This window comes from Cryptotermes secundus, unplaced genomic scaffold, assembly GCF_002891405.2.
Source record: "Cryptotermes secundus unplaced genomic scaffold, Csec_1.0 scaffold5, whole genome shotgun sequence".
Taxonomy (NCBI): domain Eukaryota; kingdom Metazoa; phylum Arthropoda; class Insecta; order Blattodea; family Kalotermitidae; genus Cryptotermes; species Cryptotermes secundus.
In genome coordinates, this window is record NW_019724742.1 from 2,651,965 (window position 1) to 2,674,213 (window position 22,249).

Here is a 22,249-nt window from a genome sequence, read left to right on the forward strand (position 1 = left end):
CATCATTTACTTGTAATGCATGGTCTTATATCAACATTTACTAATACTGCACTTGTGTTATGTTGACCTTAAATCAATCAATAAAAACATTTATTGCAGTGATGGATGAACATGTAAAGGTTTTAATATCTTGTTAGTTGAAATTCATGCAACAGGATGCAAATGATAAAACAGTCTAATCAAGCTTATTAGTGCTTTTCTATTGCAGAGAAAATTCAGAGTTTTGGTTGAGGGTGAAATGTCTACGCCAAGGGGAATACAAGCAGGGATGCCACAAGGTTACATTCTGCCCCCAACATTGTACAGTACATATTGTAAAGTGTATGAATGACTATAGATGGGGTTTTGATTGGGAATTGAATTTATTGAACTCTTACAGATCCGTGATTACAAGTAATTACAACCATTTCACTAATTCTCACACTTACAGTTCACTACAGCATAGAAAACACTGCTTCACACTATTTTTGTATCCAGCTGCTGCCATGGAAAGATATTCTTTGCAAAGCTGTTACTTAGTAATGGTTCCTGTTATGTTGCTTCTTTTGCAGTCATTGCCTAGCAATGAGTCTACATGCCACATGATACACTCCAATCACCTGGTGTCTTATCTAGATCTCTTCACGAATGACACCTGTATATACAACAGACCGCAAAAAGATTATGTCTCAGAAAGCTGCAGCAAGGTCTCGATGAAACTGAGACATGGGGAGAGTGCTAGAACATAATAATCAATGAAGATAAGACTCAAACCATCTATCTGCCTCACAGTTAAACCAGTTGGGGCTCATCTTACACTGAATGGACAGAACATCCCCTTCATCGATCATGTGAAGTACAGTATGCGTCAAAACATGCAGTACTGAAACTTGCGCATCTCGAACGTGCATGTGTGTTTGTAAATGGGGCATAGCTCCAGCCACACGTGTTCCCAGTAGTGAAAAGGAAGTTGTCTTGTGCGGTTGTTGTTGGAAATTGGTCTCTCGATGTAGGAAAAAGTATTCATAGTTGAGTATTATTTCCGCTCAGATGGAAGTGGTCACCAGACAACTCGCTTCCTTGGTTTTGAGCGGCCAGATGTTATCGTCCAGAAACCGCTACATAGTACATGTGTGACGATATGGTGTGCTGTCTCAGCACACGGTATATTAGGACCCTATTTCATTGAGGACGAGGAAGGCAATGCTCTTACCTTCATCCAAGCACGCTACAGGGACATGGTGATCGGACCATTTCTTCAGGATTTGAGAAGGTTCTGTCGTGCAAGGGACCTTCACATGAATAGACAGTGGTATCAACAGGACATCTTTTCAGTTCGATACTGATATTTTGGTGTAATCTTTGACCAGAGGATTACATGGAGACTACACATAATAATGATCAACACCAAGGCCTTCAGAACAATTAAGCACTAACATTAAATTGGTCCTCCACATAGCACTCATTAGGTCTGTAACGACTTGTGCTTGCCCTGCCTGGGAATTTGTGGCAGATACCTATTTAATGAAACTGCAGTGTCTTCCAAAACAAGGCTCTCCGCACCATTTGTAACTTCCCAAGGCACACACCGGTCCACAAATTGCATAAGGCTTTCAAAATACTGTACGTTTACGACTATATAACAAAATTTTGCAGGCAGCAAGCAGAAGCCATACAAAATAATGAAAAGTGCAGGATTTATGGTGACGATGATGATGCTAATACCCTGGCTGCACCACAGTTCAAGCAGTTAGTCGCTGGCTTCCCATCGCAGCGGCCCGGGTTCGATCCCGGGTCTGGTCAAGTGGGATTTGTGGTGGATGAAGTGGCGCTGGGGCGGGTGTTCTCAGAGTACTTCGGTTTCCCCTGCCAATCTTCATTCCACCAAAATTCTCCATCATCATAATCACCCAGGGCAGGTACAATAGGCCAATCAGTGGCTGCTGTGCTGAGTGGACCCAGCTGGACTCCACCCACCACTAAGCAAAATTTAAAAAAATGATGATGATAATAATAATAATAATAATAATAATACTGCAACATATTTATGCCTAAAGTTTACAACCCTCTTCCAACTGAGAAACTGTACGTACTTAAGAAATGTATTCACTTGGCAATTCACAGACTGCACCAGTCCATTACTGTGTGATATGCTGGAGGATGCCTTGTCGTATGAGAGGTTCACACTGAGCACGAGGCAATAGATGTTGACTGTTTTTCTTTAGCAGTATTGATTCACCATCATCCAACTCAAACTTGCCATAATCAACCAGACAACGAACCTAGAACAATATCCAAATGCAAATTTATAATAAATAACATCATATATCAGCAATATTAAAGCTGTTCTAATGCTTCAACTATTTCAGTGGTGTCCCCAGAACTTTTCCATTATGCACTCTACGTAGGGCAGTCAAAAAGTTCCCGGAGTTCCTTTGCAGACCGAGAATGAGCGATAAGATAGTGCACACAGTTGTGGTGGGGAGCTCAGCATGTCGGCTTGCAGGCGTAACACATCTGGACAGGTTTCAGTGTGTAGTGTGGTTAATGTTCCGTTTGAATTAGACGTGAGTGTTGGTTATTTGGCGCAATGTTGCAGTTCAAACAGCGTGTGAACATCAAGTTCATGTGCAAATTGGGAAAATATGCTTCAGAGACGCAATCGGGCCTGCAGCAAGTTTACAGTGATACTGCACTAAAGAAATCCACAGTTTACGACTGGTTTTCCTGGTTTAAGAATGGGAAGGAGATGTTAGAGGATGACAAACGCAGCAGGAGACCTTCGACATCCAGAACCGAAGAAATGAGTGGAAAAGTGTGACAACCGATTCGATGTGATCAAAGAATAACCATTGCAGAGTTGGAGCAAGAAGTTTGTATCTAACGGATCCATTCATGCCATTTTGTCCGACGATTTGAAGATGAGGCAGCTCACTATGTCACAGATGGAATGTCGCATGATGGTCACTGGCGATCTGACATGCTACATGCCTTGCCTATCTATCCTTCTCAATTCAATCACCCTAATAATATAACATGAATTTCTATGAAATGGGAAAATAATATCATCCCTTGGGCATTTATTTTGAACATGTTTTTCAGTAACATAGTCTCTTACCTCTATGTAAAGAGATTTTGGAGGTTTACTATCTTGTGTGAGATTCAAGCCATGATTGTCTCCAATGGACTTCATGTAATTTGCAAGACACTTACTGTATTTGTTGAACCACAGAATCTGAAACAATTTCTGTCTACATAAAAATGTCCCAACAAAAACAAACATAAACAAAAAAGTAACAAATAACACATCATAATTAACAAAATAAAAATATGAAATAACTTAATAAATATGACAACTTAAACAACCAGCCATTATACACACCTCAGGCTCACAGAGATTGTATTTGACTTCAGGAGGCAGTATGCTTCCAAATTCCCACCTCATCTGTCGTATCCTTGTTAGACGATTGTACCTAAATAATCAATTGCATTTATACAGCTTTACCATTAGACCAAGAATTTCTTGAAGTAGTACTAGTCAAGTGCTTCAATACCAGCTACAAGTAACCAATCAGTTGCAGTCCCAGCTTGATATCTGCACATGTTTAAATAACAGTTAAATACACATAATATTGTTTAAAAAAAATAAATAACGCATTTTGAGACATACAAGGTCAAATTTTAAGACCTTGAAGACATAACTCTTTTGAATATACTGGTGCAATAGGTCACTGGGAAGGGTATTTTATCAGATTTGAAATCAGCATAAACTGGGCTCTATGTCTCAATTAGGGCAAAAGTCAGGCCACTTTCTCTTTAAAAAAAAAAGTGTTTTGACAACTTTGGTTGTCTACTTTCAAAATTCTAGTGCTCATAAGGCAGTAAAGTTTGGTAGGAATACCTACCTCCATTGGGACAACAACCTAAAAAACAAAATCAATTCTGTGGGGGTCACATTATGATCTGTTTTGACTTGACATGCAATGACCCAGACCTGAGAATGGCATTTGGAATTTAAATCTGCTATATTACATGTTAAGATTAGGAGTACAATCAGAGCTCTTACAAATATGCCAGAAGACATCTTTTGTTCCTTTCCAAAGCTGTATGACGCAGGTGAACTCCAGACAGGAAACTTGCATCTCCACCTATATGAGCATTTCTGAAAAAACATTCAACAGCAACAGATTACAAGCAGATATCAAGAACCAACATGACAGATGGTGGTCTTTCAGGCTGTCATACTCCCTAACCTTTATAATTCTTCAAAGTTGGCCAGGGTGTATTTAAATGTCTGCTGCTACTCTGCGTTTAAATGCCCGTTCCTGTTAGGGCGCTTAAACAATTTTAAGCATTGTGTTTAAAAATGCTGTATCTAACTCAATTTTTATGATAAATGGATGGAATTAACTTTGTTTGTATCAGCAAAGAACACAGTGTCGCATATTATAACAGAAGATTTGAAAAATTTTATAAAAGAGTTACTCTTATTTTCAATATTTTTCTTTTAATTTTGATGCATACTGCAAAAATTGTTTCCCAGTTCTTCACAGAGTTGTTCTGCATTATAAATTAATTTATGTTTGTAACACTTGACAAATTTTAGCAGACCCTGGTGTCATAAAACAGATTGAAGCAATAAAATCATTTGGTTCTCTGCTGGAAAACCTTACATCTTGTTACACCCTTCAGATTTTCGAATCCTTTGACTAAAGGACAGAAGAATGAAAGAATGGCTATTCAACAAACAGAGCTAGAGGGGTCCCTTCTTCAGTGCTAAGACCTTCCATTATAGTTGCAAGAGATTACTGCTGCATCATGGCTGAGATACAGAGTGTGATCTGTTTTCTGTACGTTCATAGTGAAATCGAGTACTGCAGTTTCATTTCAACCTCTATATACATCAAACAGATAACAACAAAAAGGCTATGCACATCAAATTTTACTATATATTTTTAACACACTGATCTGCAGAATCTGCAATAAAAGTACTGGCTCGTGGATGAGTTTGGGCATAACTCATACGTATACTCTTTTTGCTGTTGTTCACTCAGGTATCATTTTAATTCCTCTATTATGGTTTTACTCAAGTCTGTCTGGTAATTACTACATTTAAAAATAAATATTTAGGACTGTGCATGCACTTCAACTAGCGGTGTGTGTGCGCGCGCTTCCACTATTGGAGTTTAAATGCCTGACTGGCCAAAGCGGGGTACTATGGCCATGACAACCATACTCATCACTGGCCTGATCGGGGAATTTCGGACGTTAAAGGTTAAAATTGATGTTCTCTGAAATCTATCTTGTAAACAAGACTTATAAAGATTATATTGTTTATCATTTATTCCATAATACTTTAATTTATCTTATAACACTTCATGACTAACACAATTGAATGCTTTTCCAAGTCACAAAAAATGCCACTAACTAATGTTTTATGATTTAATGAATGCAATATTCCAGAGATTAATCTAATGACATGACCCCCCTCTCCTCATACACAGTTCATGCAACAATACACAATTCATTAAAAGATTCAACAATCTTATATGCAAATGTTGCTACCTACAACTGTTTCAGGAAAATAAGCTTCAAGAATGATGAAGTATGCCACAGGTTACACATGACAAAGGTCCCAACTCAATTACAATAGGAATACAGTAACAGTCAGATGCACTAGCTGGCCTATTATATCATCATACCTCACAATATTTTGCACCAAAATTTTAATTCTTGATGACCTAACCATACTTTCTTATAAGTCACAATTTACAGAAATTACATTTTTGTTTCAATATATTTAATTTAAAACTTACACATCTCTTTGATTTTGTTCAAACAGAGCTCTCATTTCTTCCAATACTTGCCGAACTGCATCGTCCTAAATAAAAAATAGAAACAAATTGAGCACATATATGTCTTGCAGGCTGCAATATGCTAGAAACATCTGGAGTGTTGAGAGTAATATGGAAATGATGAAACAATTATGAAATTTTACATTTATTTATATGATTTGTCCCTATTCTGACCGCCTCTGTGGTCTAGTGGTCAGAGTTCCTGGCTACAGATCCAGAGGTCTCAGGTTCGATTCCTGGCGCTACCAGAATTTCTGAGAAGTAGTGGGTCTGGAACGGGGTCCATTCAGCCTCGTGAGGATAGCTGAGGAGCTACTTGAATGGAAAAGTAGAGGCTCCAGTCTAGAAGACTGAAATTAACGGCTCCAGGGATTTGTTGTGCTGACCACACAACACCCTCTATCCACTAAAGTTGGCACCAACTTCACCAACAAGTGGTGGTTGCTCGGTTGGTATGGTTTGCTTGTGGAATAAAGCCATGGATTTTTTTTATTCCTATTCTGTATACATAGTGAGTCAGAGTCCAACAGCCAAACCTTACAAGGCTGATGGGATGAACATTTTGAGTAGAAACTGTAAGCTTCAATGTTTTGCCACTTTTTATGAAAATGAAATTGTTCAGTTATGTATACATATGATTACGTACATTTAACATCTCTATTTATTTCAATTACAATGAATGAAAAACAAAGGTTCCAATTAGCTATTTTCAGTTTTAATTTCATATTATGTTTCTATATATTTCTTCACAGAAACTCCTAAAGTTATCTCCTACAACCTGCACTAACTTCACAACAATGTCAAATGGTGATACTAGCATTAGCCAACTGTCTAGGTTGGCTCCTGATGTCTGTTGCAGCTATCTGGATGTCACTGATCATGACATGATCTTGTGCTTCCATAGCATAGATTCTATCATGGGGGCAAATATCATTCTGAGGAACAAGAGTAATTTTAAATCAAAGAATGTCATGTTTACTCCTACATGCATTATCTGAATTGTACTTCTTTTGGACTTCACCCATCGTCTGGTATGTAAAAGACAAAAGACCAAGTTTCAGAGACTGGATCTGTCTCCGTCTTCAGGTGGGTAGGGAAGGATAAACCTATTCAGTTGGGCCCGTTAGAAAGAGCTAGTCTCAATCACTGGACCAGTGATTGAGACTAGCTCTTTCTGAGTAGGTTCATCCTTCCCTATCCACCTGAAGACGGAGACAGATCCAGTCTCCTAAATGTCGTGGTCTTTTGTCTTTTACATACCAGACGATGGGTGAAGTCCAAAATAAGCCAAAAGAAGTACAGTATACACCACTGTCAGAATCCTTCCATTATCTGAATTGTTCCTTCAGTCATTTGGAGTTTAGACCAATATTATCATTGAGCAGACAACAGTTCAACAAGTGGTTGTCTCTTCATACATGACATCCCACAGAATTATTAAAACCTTTAATGTTTATGCACTTGTATTTCCCTTTTGTGTGTGTGTGTGTTTTTTTTTTTTTTTTTTGTATATCGATGGTAGTTATATCATACACATCTCAGAAAATTTTTGCTGATATTGTTTTAATTAGTNTGTCAGGGCTTGGCCTAACAATTTCTATGAGGCATCCCCCCTAACAAAAAAATCAAGTGGGTTTTGATCAGGAGAACATGAAGGAAAATTGATCAGACCTCATGGTCAATGCAAGCATTCAGAAAATGGCTGTTCAACCAATTACAATCTTTGCATGAAAAGTGGGAGAGGTATCAGTGCCAAAACTACATATCCTTGTGGCAATTTGGGGGTTAACTGTCTAATAAAAGTGAAGTGTACTTTCAAGGTAACCACAGTACTGGATTCCACCAACAGGATTTGGTGACACAAAACAAAAAAACAAACTCCGTGGTTTTAGTCCGCAAGCAAACTATACCGACCGAGTGAGATTTGGTGTCACACATGTTCAGATCACAAAAACAAATAATGTGGATTTAAATCAGAAAAATATGGAGGCCAAACAAATTGAACCCTACTGCTGATCCATGCATTTGAAAATAGCTTTTCAACCAATTGCACACTTGGCATGAAATATGGAGAGGGTCACTGCAGTAGTGGAACCACATCCTCTTGAATATTAGGGGGTACATACTCCAATAAGAGATGAAGTGTCCTTTCAAGGAAACCAGGGAACTGAATTCTACCAAGTTGATCTGCTTTCACATAGCGTAGTTGGTTGAGGCACTATGCTACAAGCTGGAAGGCTACGGGTTGGAGTCCCGATGAGGTGGATTTTTCAATCGAGCTAACCCTTCCAGCTGCACCACGGCCCTGGGGTAAACTCAGCCTCTAACAGAATTGAGTACCAGGAATCTTTCTGGTGGTAAACGGCGGCAGGCGCATAAGGCTGACAACCTTACCGCCATTTGTAGGCCGACTGTCTAGATAATGTGGAAATGAAATGGAAATATACTTGTAATGTGGCCTATTCTGCATCCTTCGGTTTAGTACAAAGGATCTACGGAACGCAAATAAACTGTACTCTACTCTACTCTACTGCCGGGATTCGAACCATGCATCTTCCGAACACGATCACAAACCCAACATTCAGCTCTGATATGAACCTTGCAAAATTGCATTCCTAACATCACATACCTTCTTTACCACAGCTTCGCTCAATTAGTCATTACACTTATGCGTTGGCTTCCTTCTGTCCATATTTTAAGTGAATAAATGCAATAGATGTTTATCAGTGCAGCAAACAAAATAAACTTACGTTAAATAAAGGCAATGAATCGGGTGAACGACGAAGTTCTTTGATTAACTCGAAAGCCTTTTCACAAAACATTTCACTGAAATTTATAAAATTCTCATCGGTCTAAAAAATATAATGAAATATCTATTGTACTTGTATTCAAGTTACACAACAAACTTTACCGCCAACAGCTAAACCGAGTCAAGCAATCGAACCCATCGAACCATTAATCGCAGTTCGACTTTTGCACGTTTTGCACTATCCGTGCTCTATTGCCACAGATCATACTACATGTAACTGACATAAACCATGTAAATTGGGATGGGGTCCATGTATAAGTTTTGTATAACTTCTCATATCGATATTTCAACAGTATTACTAAAGTCGGTAAACAGAATATACAAGTATACCTACGTAGGAAGGCGATTTAATTCGGCCACCGTTACATTAGAAGATGGAAGTGCAGCAGGTTAGTAAATCAATGTTACTTTCAAAGTTAAAACTAACCTATGAGCCCTACCCCGATTATATTCCCAAATTTTGCTACAGGGAGACCAGTTCATTTTAAATGTTGTAGTGAGATACCTCGTACTGCCCCGGGGAAGAGTGTCATATACCTGGTGTAAAATTTAATTTAACTAAAATTAAGTTATACAGAACCTCCACAATTGACGCAGTATCAGTATTCGAGTGATGATTTAAGTTTTGAATGTGATCGGCTGTCTCCTATTGATGTTTATGGTCGTAACAGAAGGATGTTATGTTTTCTGTAATATTTGTAGGTATATTTTTTCTTGTGCAGTACATGAATCTGACAATAATCACTTTTCAGTGGTTCATTTTTACCCCTATTTGACAAAGAGGATGTTGCATTGCTTGCATGTGTATGGAGTCTGAATGCCACGGCCTGAATCTGATATCTGTTTCCCTACTATGCACTGTATTCGGGCCTTAGTGTGACCCTCAGTTTTTTTTCAAGGTGGTAAAGAGATGTGGACATGTCAGTGCTTATTAGCAAAATGTTTCCACACTGCACATTTCTGTAATGTAAAATTGCTGATTATTTAAGATCTAAAAGTTTGTGACAATGGTACATTGCTACAAGTATCATGTTTTTGGACATTATCCAAGGTCTTGTTTATATTTGTGTTGTGTTTAAGTTATGTGCCTCTTCCTAAAAATGGCATAGGTGACTGGAGATAGGGACTAGCTCTATCTGTTGGGCCCAACTGTGTAGGTTTTACGTGAAGACAGAGACAGAATCCAGTCTATATATATTAAGTAAATTAAAGAATGCTGTCCTTTTACCCAAGTCCCCAAATTTTAACATTCCTCAGTATTGTTTATGATGCGTATTGACAAGTATAGGACTCAGAATGATATTTTGGGTACATTTGTTGAATGTAACAGGTTCTAGCAGCAGTCTCTCCACCACAGCTATTATGCCTAGGGTCCTAGCTTATCCCCCAAAGTACAAAAGAGTACAACAAGCATGGGTTGAGAACCTTGACACTGTGGAAGAGCAGAAGCTTGGACTGATTGACCTACATCCAGATGTGTTTGGTGCGCAGCCTAGAATTGACATCATCCATGAAAACATAGAATGGCAGACAAAGTATAGACAAGTGGTATGTAATCCTGCAGTTGTGTCTGTAAGTTTGCATGAAATATCTGTGTCTCACGTTTAAATGTGTTCTTTTTTTCAAGGTGTTTTTGTTCTGATTATTTTTATTAGAAGGTAATTATTATTAATTTCATTTGTATTTGAAGGTACAGTTCAGTTAATAATTTTCATTGTTGTTTGTAACTCCTGCTTTTGCTAGTTTTTAAGACCAATTACCAATCAAATCCTATATATAATCACTAATACATGTGACAGTATATTTTCAATACCTGTAATATTCACTGATGATATTAGTGTCATAATTTCTAGTAACAATTTTGACGATTTCTGTGTATTGTCTAACAGAGCTGTCTCTTGTAAGAGCAAATGGTGTACTGCTAACAAACTGGCTCTAAATCTAGGTGCAACAAATACGATGAAATTTTAAGAAATAATTCACCACAGTATCCATTAAACATTGGACAGGCAAGAGTCAATAAACACAAAAGCCCTTGGTTTACAGAGTGATGACCACCTAAACTGGAAAATCATTCTGATCACTTGGTTCCTAAGTTAACTGGAGAATGTTGTGCAGTTAGGTTAATGTTATATATATCAGCAACAAAGACACTCTGAAATCAGTTTATTTTGCTTATTTTCAATGTATTGTTATACGTTAAGGCCTGAACATGGGGTTTTGATAGGTAATTGGATTTACTGAACACTTATAAGTAGTAACTACAGGTAACTATACCAGTTTCACAGATCTGCACACTCAACAAATCACTATACTGCAACACACAGAAAAGTACAGATATTATGTTTTTGGAAATTATCCAACATCTTGTTTGGTAAGGGACTAGCTCTATCAGTTGGACCCAACTGAGTAGGTTTTACCTGAAGATGGAGACAGAATCCGGCTCTGAAACATTGTGTTTTGAAAAATAAACAAAACGGTTTTTAGATAAGGACGGGACAATGGATAATGTTCAGAAACATAATATTTGTACTAATGTGCCATCATCACAAACTTGTAGATCTTACACATAAATGTCTTCTGTCATCACCAGTCGTTGCCTTGTAACAGCTCTCAACAATGGATATTCTTCTGCTTCCATGCTCTTGTCTGTTCTGGATGGCAACTGACTGGCTTCAAAGTCAGAGTCAAAGTGAAAGTCAGAATCAGAAATTGATGTGTGTGTGTGTGTGTGTGTGTGTGTGTGTAGATCTGTTTGAAACAGTTGAATGCCTTGTGTAAACCCTCTTTGTAAATTTTATTATTTATGTGATGGCTGAAGTTCAACCTCAGGTTGCAAGAGGGCATAGTGGCTTTGTTTAAAATGTTCATGTCAACACAAAATAAGCATGAAGTTTTTCTATGAGGGAAAGGAATTGTGGGGCTCTTGTCAACGTGTGTAGTCTTGTCACTACTCCTATGACAACCCACTTCTTCGGAACAGTGTGTTGGCCCTGAAAAGGACCGTGGCTGCTGAGATGATTGACCGGTGAGGTAGCGCGGCGCGCACCGGTAAGGAGAAAGACTAGTTACGGTGAATGGCTGGTGAAAAGGCTAGTCGTGGAGCGCGGTCGCAGGAGCCATGAGGCAGTGGCTACTCCAGATGCCCAGTGAGTCGGACCGTAACACGACCACCGGCGAGTCCAGGTGCGGTGCCCCAGTGAGTCGGGTGTGAGAGCGCTGGAGGGCCGAGGCAGTCGTGCCTGGCGCAGCCTGCCGATGCCTCCGAAGACCGAGTGCTGGCGACGAAGCCTGCTGGTTGGAGTTGCTTGATGTTGCTAGCTCGTAGGCTGATGATGAACTGCGTGGAACTGAATAACTCTGCTCTGGAGTCGCTCCTTTTTATATGCTGGTCGGTGGGGCGGAGCCAAACTCGAAAGTGAGGAGGAAGAATTGATTGGCTAGCGCGCGTAATGACGTAGATGCGGGCCAGGAGCGATCCCAGTATAAATATGAACGTTTGAAGCAATCAGATTGGTTAGCGCGCGTGATGGTGAAAAGCGATGTGAAGAGCGAGCGTTGCAGAAATGCGTGATAATGTGGGATGTTCCCACATCACTCCCCCCCTTGCGGGAAGTGATGCTGCTTGCGAAGTGTATGCGGCGTCTATGCTGGGCCGTGATGATCCAACGTAGGAGTCGTTACTTGATGTTCACCACACGCGCTTCCAATCACATCGGGGTCACCAATGTGGGGCTCTTGTCAACGTGTGTAGTCTTGTCACTACTCCTATGACAACCCACTTCTTCGGAACAGTGTGTTGGCCCTGAAAAGGACCGTGGCTGCTGAGATGATTGACCGGTGAGGAAGCGCGGCGTGCACCGGTAAGGAGAAAGGCTAGTTACAGTGAATGGCTGGTGAAAAGGCTAGTCGTGGAGTGCGGTCGCAGGAGCCATGAGGCAGTGGCTACTCCAGATGCCCAGTGAGTCGGACCGTAACACGACCACCGGCGAGTCCAGGCGCGGTGCCCCAGTGAGTCGGGTGTGAGAGCGCTGGAGGGCCGAGGCAGTCGTGCCTGGCGCAGCCTGCCGATGTCTCCGAAGACCGAGCGCTGGCGACGAAGCCTGCTGGTTGGAGTTGCTTGATGTTGCTAGCTCGTAGGCTGATGATGAACTGCGTGGAACTGAATAACTCTGCTCTGGAGTCGCTCCTTTTTATATGCTGGTCGGTGGGGCGGAGCCAAACTCGAAAGTGAGGAGGAAGAATTGATTGGCTAGCGCGCGTAATGACGTAGATGCGGGCCAGGAGCGATCCCAGTATAAATATGAACGTTTGAAGCAATCAGATTGGTTAGCGCGCGTGATGGTGAAAAGCGATGTGAAGAGCGAGCGTTGCAGAAATGCGTGATAATGTGGGATGTTCCCACAGAATATTATGTAAAATAAAGAGTAAGCTTTTAAAATGTGAACATTTAAATAAGAACAAAAAATGTCTCCTAAGCAAAATTTATGTTCTACTTTCCTTTTTCATAGGTTTCTAGTCACACACATTTATTTCTAATAATATTTTTTATTTCAGTTAATTCTGTGAAGAGTTACCATTTAAGTGTAGATGATGTCTACATTTAATTTCTCAGATATAACCTTAAAATTTTACAACATTGACACATTTGAAATTGTTAATTTACAAACAGTAATTCACACATAGCGTGTAGCTTTATGTTTTAAAATGTCTCCATGCCACATTTCACCATCAAGCTGAGAGCTGAAGGAAATTTTAACATAACCACCATTTTGTTATTTTACATTCTACAAACTGCCTAAATACTTGTAAGAGTTGCATGATTTTGATGATTTATTACCATACATCATATTAGGACTCTGTATTAAGTGGTGCTAGAATTGACCCTCTTCTGCCATGAAGCATGCCTCACAGCTTAAAACAAGTATAGCAACACATTCAGAAGATCTGAAGTGATTCAATATATAGCACACACACTGATCTGAATTCCATTTTTTTGCTGAAAACGTTCAGGCCAGTAATTTACCATACACTTACAACACACCACACCACTACATACTTGTATACCCTATGTAATAACACTTCACTCAAAATTCATACATTTTGTGTATTGACATGACCACTAAATTCATCTTCTCGCATTAAGAGAAGCTATGGAACCATGACTATGTTTTGCACATTTTGCAGCAACTATATGCAAAAGTGACTTGCTTCATAATTTGGTTACTTAAGCTCATGCAATTATTATTATAGAGGGACAAAATTTCATTAGTCTTGTGTCTGAATACAGATCCAAGCAGAACACCAGTTTCTTGTGCCAGGAGTCTTAACAGTTAAAAGGGTTGATCCCTTACTGTGCCTAAATGTCTTATTAAATTTATTCTGTTAGCACATTCCTCTTGGATTGTTGAATTTGAGATTCTCACAACAGTTACTATGAAGAGTATGATCTTCAGGGGTGTAACATTTTATAGTTTGGTAGAAGTTCACTGATGTTTTGGAGGACAATATCACCATCATCTTCAGGGTTCAAAAGGAAGCCAAGCTGGAAACCATCAAGACACAGATGGCAAGGAGAGCGTCCTCTTTGGTTGTTTATTTTTGTCGCAGAATAAACCCATTATCCACCACTTTTTTCAAACTTCAGTACAAGTGACATTGTGAGGATTTGTACGTGCAGGTGTTTATGAGAGAACCAATGAATTTACTTTCTACAAGTTTTCTTTCTTATGCAAAGTAAGAGTGAAGTCCCTGTGCTTAGCTGAGTACCATGACATGAAGCTCTAAATATACTTGTATTTCACCTCTGCACTAGCTGGAGGTCAGTGGCCAACTTTATACCCTGGGCACTTTGGCCCTGGGGAAAGAGCTCCTGGTTTCCATTTGATAGGAGATTGGGTGGACCCCATAGGTAGTCTGGATACTGTGGAGGAAAAAATAATTTCTTTCCCCTGCCAAGAATCGAACCCTGATTCCTCAATTATCCAGCCTGTAAAGAAGTAATGAAAACACACTTTGAAGCGTATACTCCTGCAGGAGTAAAGGAACTGAGACCTGAATACATAGTATTTGAGCAAGCAGCACAGTTCACTCTGTTTCTTGACTGTGTGAGTGACAACATATTGGAGGGTTGCACAGTGACTGCCAGCCAAACGTCTCCTGTGATCATAGTTGTGCTACATTTTCTTCTTGTTTAAACTCATGAATTTCCTCTATTACAGCGATATGATCACACAAAAACCCGTGCAGAAGTCCGTGGAGGTGGAAGGAAACCTTGGCCACAAAAAGGTACTGGGAGAGCTCGTCATGGCAGCATACGTTCACCCCTGTGGCGAGGGGGAGGTCTTTCACATGGCCCTCGATCTCCCAAGACCTACTTCTATATGTTACCATTCTACACCAGAGTTCATGGCTTGATATCTTGCCTTTCCGTGAAACTAGCACAGGTAAGTCCTGGTTAATTTTTCTTTTTGAAACATTTGTTTACATGAAGTTTGTCAATAGAAAGAAATTTTAGATTAAATTAGCATATATATATATATATCTGTTTTTGGCGCACGTACATATATGTACACACATCTGTCTTTTTTAGGGTGGAGGTATGTGGAATACATTAAACCATACTTCAAACACTTTGATGGTTTCAGGCTGTGTCCATTTATGGGTTGCCAGCCCCTTTAATTCCTGTGAAACAGCTCCAGATGAAATGCGAAATAGTTGAGTACTATGAAAAACGACTAGGTTCATGATCCGCCTGCTTTTAACGCTCTTCAGAAAACATGTGCACAGTGCCATTTTTATCAGTCTGATTCTGTTGCTGTAGTTTACAGTGCTCCCTAGGTGACATAGGGCTCATCCAAAAACAGGCATGTAGAAAATGGGAGCATGATAAAGCAACACCTGATGAGACAGGATCAAGTCTCATGCTCCCCCCCCCCAAAGCAACTACTACCAAATGAAAGAATTAAATTTGTAATAACGTATTGTATTATGTTATTATATATTATATATAACATATAACACAACTACTCCCATCTGCAGTATCACAGTTACTTCTTCCACTTCAGTCAATGTCATTCACTTGTAACTGGCTCAATCCTCACTCCCTAATCACTCACTACTGAACAGTGTTTGCTGCTCCTTATTTAGCCTCGGCACGGACAACACAGAAAACAGAAACGTGATAGCTTTCACTGTTGTGTGACATCGTGTTTACCGATTGCCTAGCAACAGTCGCTGCATGGGCTCCCCTGTTGCGTGACGCCGTGTTTACAAAGGCGTTGTTGGGCAACGCTGTTGAGAATTTTTTATTGCTGCATAGCAGCTACAGTTTCCCCTGTTACGTCAGTGCGGGGGAGGGGGTGTTTAACGAGTGTTGCGTCGTCCACGTCACACTATAATAACAATAGGAAGAGAACAAAGAATATAACAAACATAAACTGACTCAGGTCAGAAGACCAATGAAACAGAATTACAAGGTTAGAGAATCATCATCTGCAACATAGGGCTCTTCAGGGTAGTAGATACACAGGAGACACAAGTAATAACTCAATTTCAGAATAATGCATGAAATCTTCACATAAAGAAAATGCAGTTTGCATGAAACAATTGCGCCTAGCAAATGCCTCATGTGATGACACTTCCATCAGAAAGAAGCAGGGCATATTCTTGTGTTTGTGAAACCAAAACATGGGCTCACCTTATACCTGGTATACACACTCACACAGCCTTGTGTTCCACGAAACAATGAGAACATGCTCACACAGAACACACTTTGTTGCATTCCTTAAATACAGTTTTGGCAAAGGCTTCCTTCAGATCCAAAGGCTGCAATGGACAATGCAAACATGGTTTAGCCACAGGCACAGCCGTGTGAATCAGAATGGGCCTAGACAGAATATTCAATATGTTCATCCCACATGACTCAAGAAATCAGAAGAGAATGTTTCAATGCAGTTGCAGACCCAAGCAGACTACCCTAGAAATGGAGAGGGAAGGGTGATTGGGTAGCCTGGTCATGGGACCCCTTGACATGACAGACAAGAATGAAAGAAGGGGAGGGGATAACCAAGAACAAGCTCACAGAAAACATATCATGGACCTAAAATTAGAGCCACAAATGAGAGAACAGTTCATTGGAGAGCAGATGTAATGTACATAAGAAGCAGTTTTGTATTAGCTTTGACCCATTAATTTTGAAAAGCTCGCTGTGCGAACAGAAATTGATAATTTCTCAGTACGTAGAAGTAGCGTGAGAAGACATGAAGGATTTTATTCTGTTTGTGAAGTTAAATTCTGTTTTTAAGTGGCCGGTAGAAATCTTGGAGTCACACCAGGTTGTGAATATGGTGTATGCATACATATGTTTTCCACTCATATTCCACCAGTGAGATGTAATAAGGAACAGAAGTGAGCATGGCAAAGTAAGGATCGGTTGGCTCTATGTTATTTTTAATGCGTTTCAGAAGTTTATTTTGGTTTTCTGAACTCACATTAATTTCAGTTTTGGGTGTATTTGCTGTCATATTGTTGATCCCACCATTATGGAAGGAAGGTGGAATTTTCTTTTATATTAATAGGAAAATCTGGTTAAATAATTTCTAAATTCAAACTGACCTGTGCCATTACCAAGGAAAATAAACCAAAGTAAGTATGCCGATGCATAGTTGAATGTGATAAAATTGTTGTCTTGTTACATCAGATAAATGGGGCAGGATTTACTGAACAACTTTAGATGGAAAACAACAACAGTATAATAATGACTAGCCATGTGCCTGACAACCAGGGTGCAGATTTCTATATGGGCAGATATTTTTATTTTCTCCACAGTATACAGACAAGATCTGGGGCCCACCCAGTGGATACTGGACAATTAAGGTAAATGCTGTTAATTGAAATTGGTTTGGTTGAGCACGTAAAATGAAATCATATTTTTCGACCTTATGTATATTGAGGAAAGGGCATGCAGTAGCAGAGTCAGTTGAGCCACTATGCTACAGGCCAGAAGGTTGTGAGTTTGATTCCCTATGAGATCACTGGATTTTTCAATAGACCTAACCCTTCCAGCTGCAGTGGACCTGGGGTCAAATCAGCCTTTAGCAGAAGTGAGTACCAGGAATCTTTCTGGGGGGTAAAGGGTGCCTAGTGTTTGAGGCTGCCAACATCACCGCCATATGTGAGCCGATCGTCTAGAAAATGTGGGAGCCTCAACCTCCGGTTACAGGAATATTTTTACCTTTTTTGTAATGAGGAGTACCTGTGCCAATTTAGAAACTTATCAATTTTTATTTCAGGATGATTTGCATATTGTGAATTCTCTGGAAATCCCAACAGATGATCCAAAATATATTGAAGATCTTGTAGACAGTCGGACCTGGGGGCCATCTGTTCTCCTTGTGGATGAGTAAGTGCTAATTTTAGTGTTTGAATATGAACACCACTGTGTTTTTCTGTTTATTAAGTTATGAAAAAGAATTAATATTTCAGGATGGACATAATGCCAAGAAACATCACTGCTGCAACTGATTCCATATTACATTATAACCTGATGCCTGTTTATGGTGAGTAGTTCGTACACCTTCATCAAATTGAGGGGGGGTGAGATGGGTAGGAGATGTAGCATATATGGGAGAGATGAAAAATGTACACAGAATTTTAATCTGACAACCTGAAGGGAAGAGACCCTTGGGAGACATATGTATAGATGTGAGGAAAATAATAAAATGTATCTTAAAGAAATCAGGTGTGAGGCTGTAAAATGGATACGTCTGGATTAGGATAGGCAGGCTCATGTGAACATAGTAATACATCTTTTAGCCTTGCGTAGGTAAGTGACTGTCAGCTTCTCAAGGAGAACTGTGCTCCCAGCAGTTAGTTGTATAAGACAGTAATCTCACTGGTCTGTTGTTTCACTTAGTCTTAAGCAAGTAGGTCTCGGACTTCATGTTGAGCAAAGTTCCTCCCCCCGTCCCTCTGTCACAGGTCTGGAACATTCATTGCCTTTGATGGCTAGTCATTGATACAATTTTAGATCAGTGTTTCCCAATTTTAACATGGCCAAGGAACCCTTTCTCGCCCCAAAAATGTGTACAGAAGCCCTAATAAAATTCTTATATATTGTAATGGATTTGATCAATGCATTGCCAGGCAGCAGCTCTATAAACGTGGTCCAACAGGCAACAATAGAGGAGGACATGTTTTCTGTGTCCACAGGGACACCACACAACAGTAGGTAGAGGTCACATGATGTGTTTGCTGTATTTCCATTCCATGGCTATGTAAGTAAGAGTCCAGGAGGATTCCGAGCAGTTACTACGCAAACAAGAGGATAGCAGTATGCTTGAGGAGTACAGAAGAGTACAAGAAGTCAGCCTGTGAAGATTTAACGTGTGGTTTGAAGACTTTATGTGTTCTGTAGTGCAGTGGTATCTCGAGTGTGTGATTTAGAGAAAGCTTTATAGTTCCTGTGCTCTAAATCCGTGAGAACTGGTGAGATAGAATGAAGAAATTAGCATGCAGTGCTTTGTAATGTGAAAGTTAGCAACAGTGTTATAATTATTTATACTTACAACCTGTAAGTATCCAATAAATCCAATTAACAATCCAAAACCTGTCTTTGGTCACTGTGATGTGACAGCTGGTGTTAGAAGTGGTACAGATTGGATTGGACTGATGAAGTATTGGAACAAAGATCGATTTTATAGTGCCATCTGACAAAAATGATTAACATGGAATTCCTGAAAGCCATGATGGCCAAAATCCAGTATTAAATAAATCAAGAAACAATGGAGAAGAAGACAGTTTCACTAGTCTCCATAAAGGAGGCCACCAGAAAAACCGACAGAGATGAAATGAAACAAGAACTAAGAGCCAGCCAGGAACACATTAAACTAATAATGGAAACAACAGTTTAGTTCTCTACTGAATGCTTGGTGAAAACAGATGCAGGCCAACTGAGAAGAGCGCAAGACCATCTTCTTCTCTCTACTCTTAAAATGCGAAGAAACATATGTGAAACTAAAGACATTTTATGATTTTAACATCATAAATTATTAAAGATGCACTTTTAGTGAGAAACATATTTTAGATGTCTTTTATATTTAAAAAAAAATATTGTTGCATTATTGTTCAGTGCTTTAATAATAAGGATAAAGTCCATATAGGTAAACATTTGTCTGATAATTTTCCTATCCAGAATGGTCTAAAACAAGGAGATGCTGTATTGCTACTGCTTTTCAACTTTGCTTTAGAATATGCTATTAGGAGAACCAGGTGGAACTGAACTGAAATGGGACACATCAGCTTCTGGTCTGTGCTGATAATGTAAATCTGTTGGGAGATAACACAGATACCATTAAGAAAGACACAGAAACTGTAATTGATGCAGGTAAGGAGGTTTGTCTAGATGTAAACACAGAAAAATAAGTATATTTTTATGTCTCATCACCAGAATGCTGGGCAAGATCATGACATAAAGTCAGCTAACAGATACTTTAAAATGTGACACAGTTCAGATATTTGGGAATGACAGTAACAAATCAAAATTTGATTCAGGAGGAAGTTGAAAGTGGGTAATGCTTGCTACCATTTGGTGCAGAATCTTTTGTTTTCTTGTTTGCTGCCTAAATTTGTAAAAATGTAATTTTGCCTGTGGTTCTGTATGGGTGTGAAACTTGGTCTCTGACACTAAGGGAAGAACATAGACTGAGGGTGTTTGAGAACATGGTGCTGAGGAAAATATTTGGTTTGAAGAAGGATGACATAGTAGGAGGTTGGAGAAAACTGCGTAAGGAGGAGCTTCATAATTTATACTCTTCATCAAGTATAATTAGAATGAACAAGCCAAGGGGGCAGGTCATGTTGCATGCATGGGGGAGGAGAAGAATGCATATAGGATTTTGGTGGGAAAGGCAGAATGAAAGAGACCACTAGGAAGCGTTATATGTAGGTGGGAGGATAATATTAAAGTGGATCTTAGAGAGAGAGAGAGAGAGAGAGAGTATGGAATGGTATGGAATGGATTGATCTGGCTCAAGATAGGGACAAGTGGAAGGCTCTTGTGAGCATGGTATTGAATCTTCAGGTTCTGTAACATTTTGGAAAATTCTTGAATATCAATTGGCAGCTTCTCGAGAAGGGCTGAGTTCCATGGAGTTATTTAGTTATGATGTGCTAAAATATTGTGTTGTTAAAATGCAGGGTGATACATTTAAATGTGAACCATAATAGAAAATGTATTATATACCTCAGTGTGAGATGGCAGCATTTTTGGACATGTAACAGCACTGGGAACCATATACACGTACTGGCAGCACCTGAAAATTAGTTTTGTGTTCAGTGAATTCACCATCATTAATGATTAATCCAATTTTTATGCTCCTGCTCTCTTTTGCTCGGTTATTCAACTGCACAGACTTGTATTTTTTGTTTATTTAATGTCATAAAGCTTAAGCATAGAGATAAAGATAAGCACAAAGCATAAATATATGTCATCTTAACTCAGACCATACGGTGGTGGGTGATAGGGTGGTAGTAATTGAATTGTGAAGGCTGTAGAAGGAAGCAGTCATGGCAGCCTAATGTAAGTAGTTCAAGATTCAAACCAGGTTCCTCTTAAATACAAGTCAGAAGTTAATGGCTGAACAGTTATCAGGTGTTCTTGATGTGTTGTATTTCTAACATGATGCTATAAAACTGAGCTGTTCAGCAAGATATAAAATTTGATGTTTTATATTTGGCTGTGTGTAAATTTGTGTCATCCCTATACTCTCCATTAATGGTGACTCTTTTCTTTTCATCCCCTAGGGTTGAATGTATACAGCATGTTGAAACATGACACCCTCGTACTCACTCTAGCAGCAGTGAATCGTATTGAAGAGAAATTGTTGTACCAACTAAACAGACCTGACATCTGTAATGTGGTGAAGAAGTATGAGTTAAATCAGAATGGCTAAGGCAGTGACTTTGGATTGATCTGTATAAAATAAACTTTGACATTCTAACTTTGTTAATCAGTTTCTATTATATGCATACATCTGTGTCATTAAAGAATTGGAGATTACAGAAGATGTTTTACAGCTACCTTTTGGTCTATGCATATGTGTTTATTTATTGGGCAAATGTGAAACACAAAAAGTTCTGTTACATGCTCATGAAGGTGGTCTAGAAATAAATGCAGAAAAAATATAAGCATATATTGATGTATCACCTGAAGATAACGAATGTTGGTCTGAACATGTAGTGTGCAAGCACCAGTGATGCAGAAGAGATTTCAATGTTTGAAACTTAGGGTTCTAAAAAGCGGCCTCCGTGGTCTAGAGGTAACGTTCCCACCTCATGACTTGTAGTACGCGGGTTGAAATACCCGGCGGAGGTCGTCGAATTTTTAAGGGCGGAAAAATTCAGGGAACAAGTCCTCCGGGAGGGACTTTAAGCTGTGGGTCCCATGTCGTAGCTTTACGGCACGTAAAAGAACCTCATACCTCCAAAGGAGGTCACTGAGCCAAATTGCGAACATTTCCCGGCCAACAGTAGTCACTAATACCTCTGGTAGATGGGGGAAGCATTATAGATACCTCTCAGCTAGTAGAGCCAGTCTCGCTGGCTG

At 39.5% G+C, this 22,249-nt stretch overlaps 2 protein-coding genes across 5 annotated transcripts; one reads left to right on the forward strand and one right to left on the reverse strand.

Moving 5' to 3' along the window:
* Nucleotides 1-390: 390 nt before the first annotated feature.
* On the reverse strand, nt 391-8,763 carry LOC111862741 (DNA replication complex GINS protein PSF1). Of its 4 annotated transcripts, none has more exons than XM_023848381.2 (7): nt 8,585-8,763; nt 5,796-5,860; nt 4,046-4,141; nt 3,362-3,452; nt 3,098-3,214; nt 2,073-2,261; nt 391-634 (listed from the first exon to the last, which is right to left on the reverse strand). In XM_023848381.2, exons 1-6 carry the CDS (start codon nt 8,654-8,656, stop codon nt 2,118-2,120), a joined length of 585 nt encoding a protein of 194 aa, XP_023704149.1. In that variant the 5' UTR covers nt 8,657-8,763; the 3' UTR covers nt 391-634; nt 2,073-2,117. The 4 variants fall into 4 exon arrangements, with proteins under 4 accessions (XP_023704149.1, XP_023704150.1, XP_023704153.1 ...); XM_023848382.2 differs by having other exon boundaries at nt 391-717; XM_023848385.2 differs by lacking the exon at nt 8,585-8,763 and adding an exon at nt 8,464-8,571.
* Nucleotides 8,764-8,816: 53 nt separating this feature from the next.
* Nucleotides 8,817-21,836, forward strand: LOC111862755 (39S ribosomal protein L4, mitochondrial). Its single transcript, XM_023848414.2, has 6 exons — nt 8,817-9,032; nt 9,974-10,191; nt 14,865-15,089; nt 17,937-18,046; nt 18,130-18,203; nt 21,448-21,836. Exons 1-6 carry the CDS (start codon nt 8,885-8,887, stop codon nt 21,594-21,596), a joined length of 924 nt encoding a protein of 307 aa, XP_023704182.1. The 5' UTR covers nt 8,817-8,884; the 3' UTR covers nt 21,597-21,836.
* The last annotated feature ends 413 nt before the right edge of the window (nt 21,837-22,249 follow it).

Bases quoted from the DNA above. Each gene is read 5' to 3' on its own strand.
- LOC111862741 (XM_023848381.2), bottom strand. From the start codon at position 8,656: ATGTTTTGTGAAAAGGCTTTCGAGTTAATCAAAGAACTTCGTCGTTCA. The intron at 5,861-8,584 runs GTAAGTTTATTT...TTTTTTATTTAG, and splicing joins ATTCATTGCCTTTATTTAAC to GACGATGCAGTTCGGCAAGT. The intron at 4,142-5,795 runs GTAAGTTTTAAA...ATGTTTTTTCAG, and splicing joins GAACAAAATCAAAGAGATGT to AAATGCTCATATAGGTGGAG.
- LOC111862755 (XM_023848414.2), top strand. From the start codon at position 8,885: ATGGGGTCCATGTATAAGTTTTGTATAACTTCTCATATCGATATTTCA. The intron at 10,192-14,864 runs GTATGTAATCCT...CCTCTATTACAG, and splicing joins AGACAAAGTATAGACAAGTG to CGATATGATCACACAAAAAC. The intron at 15,090-17,936 runs GTAAGTCCTGGT...TTTTTATTTCAG, and splicing joins TTTCCGTGAAACTAGCACAG to GATGATTTGCATATTGTGAA.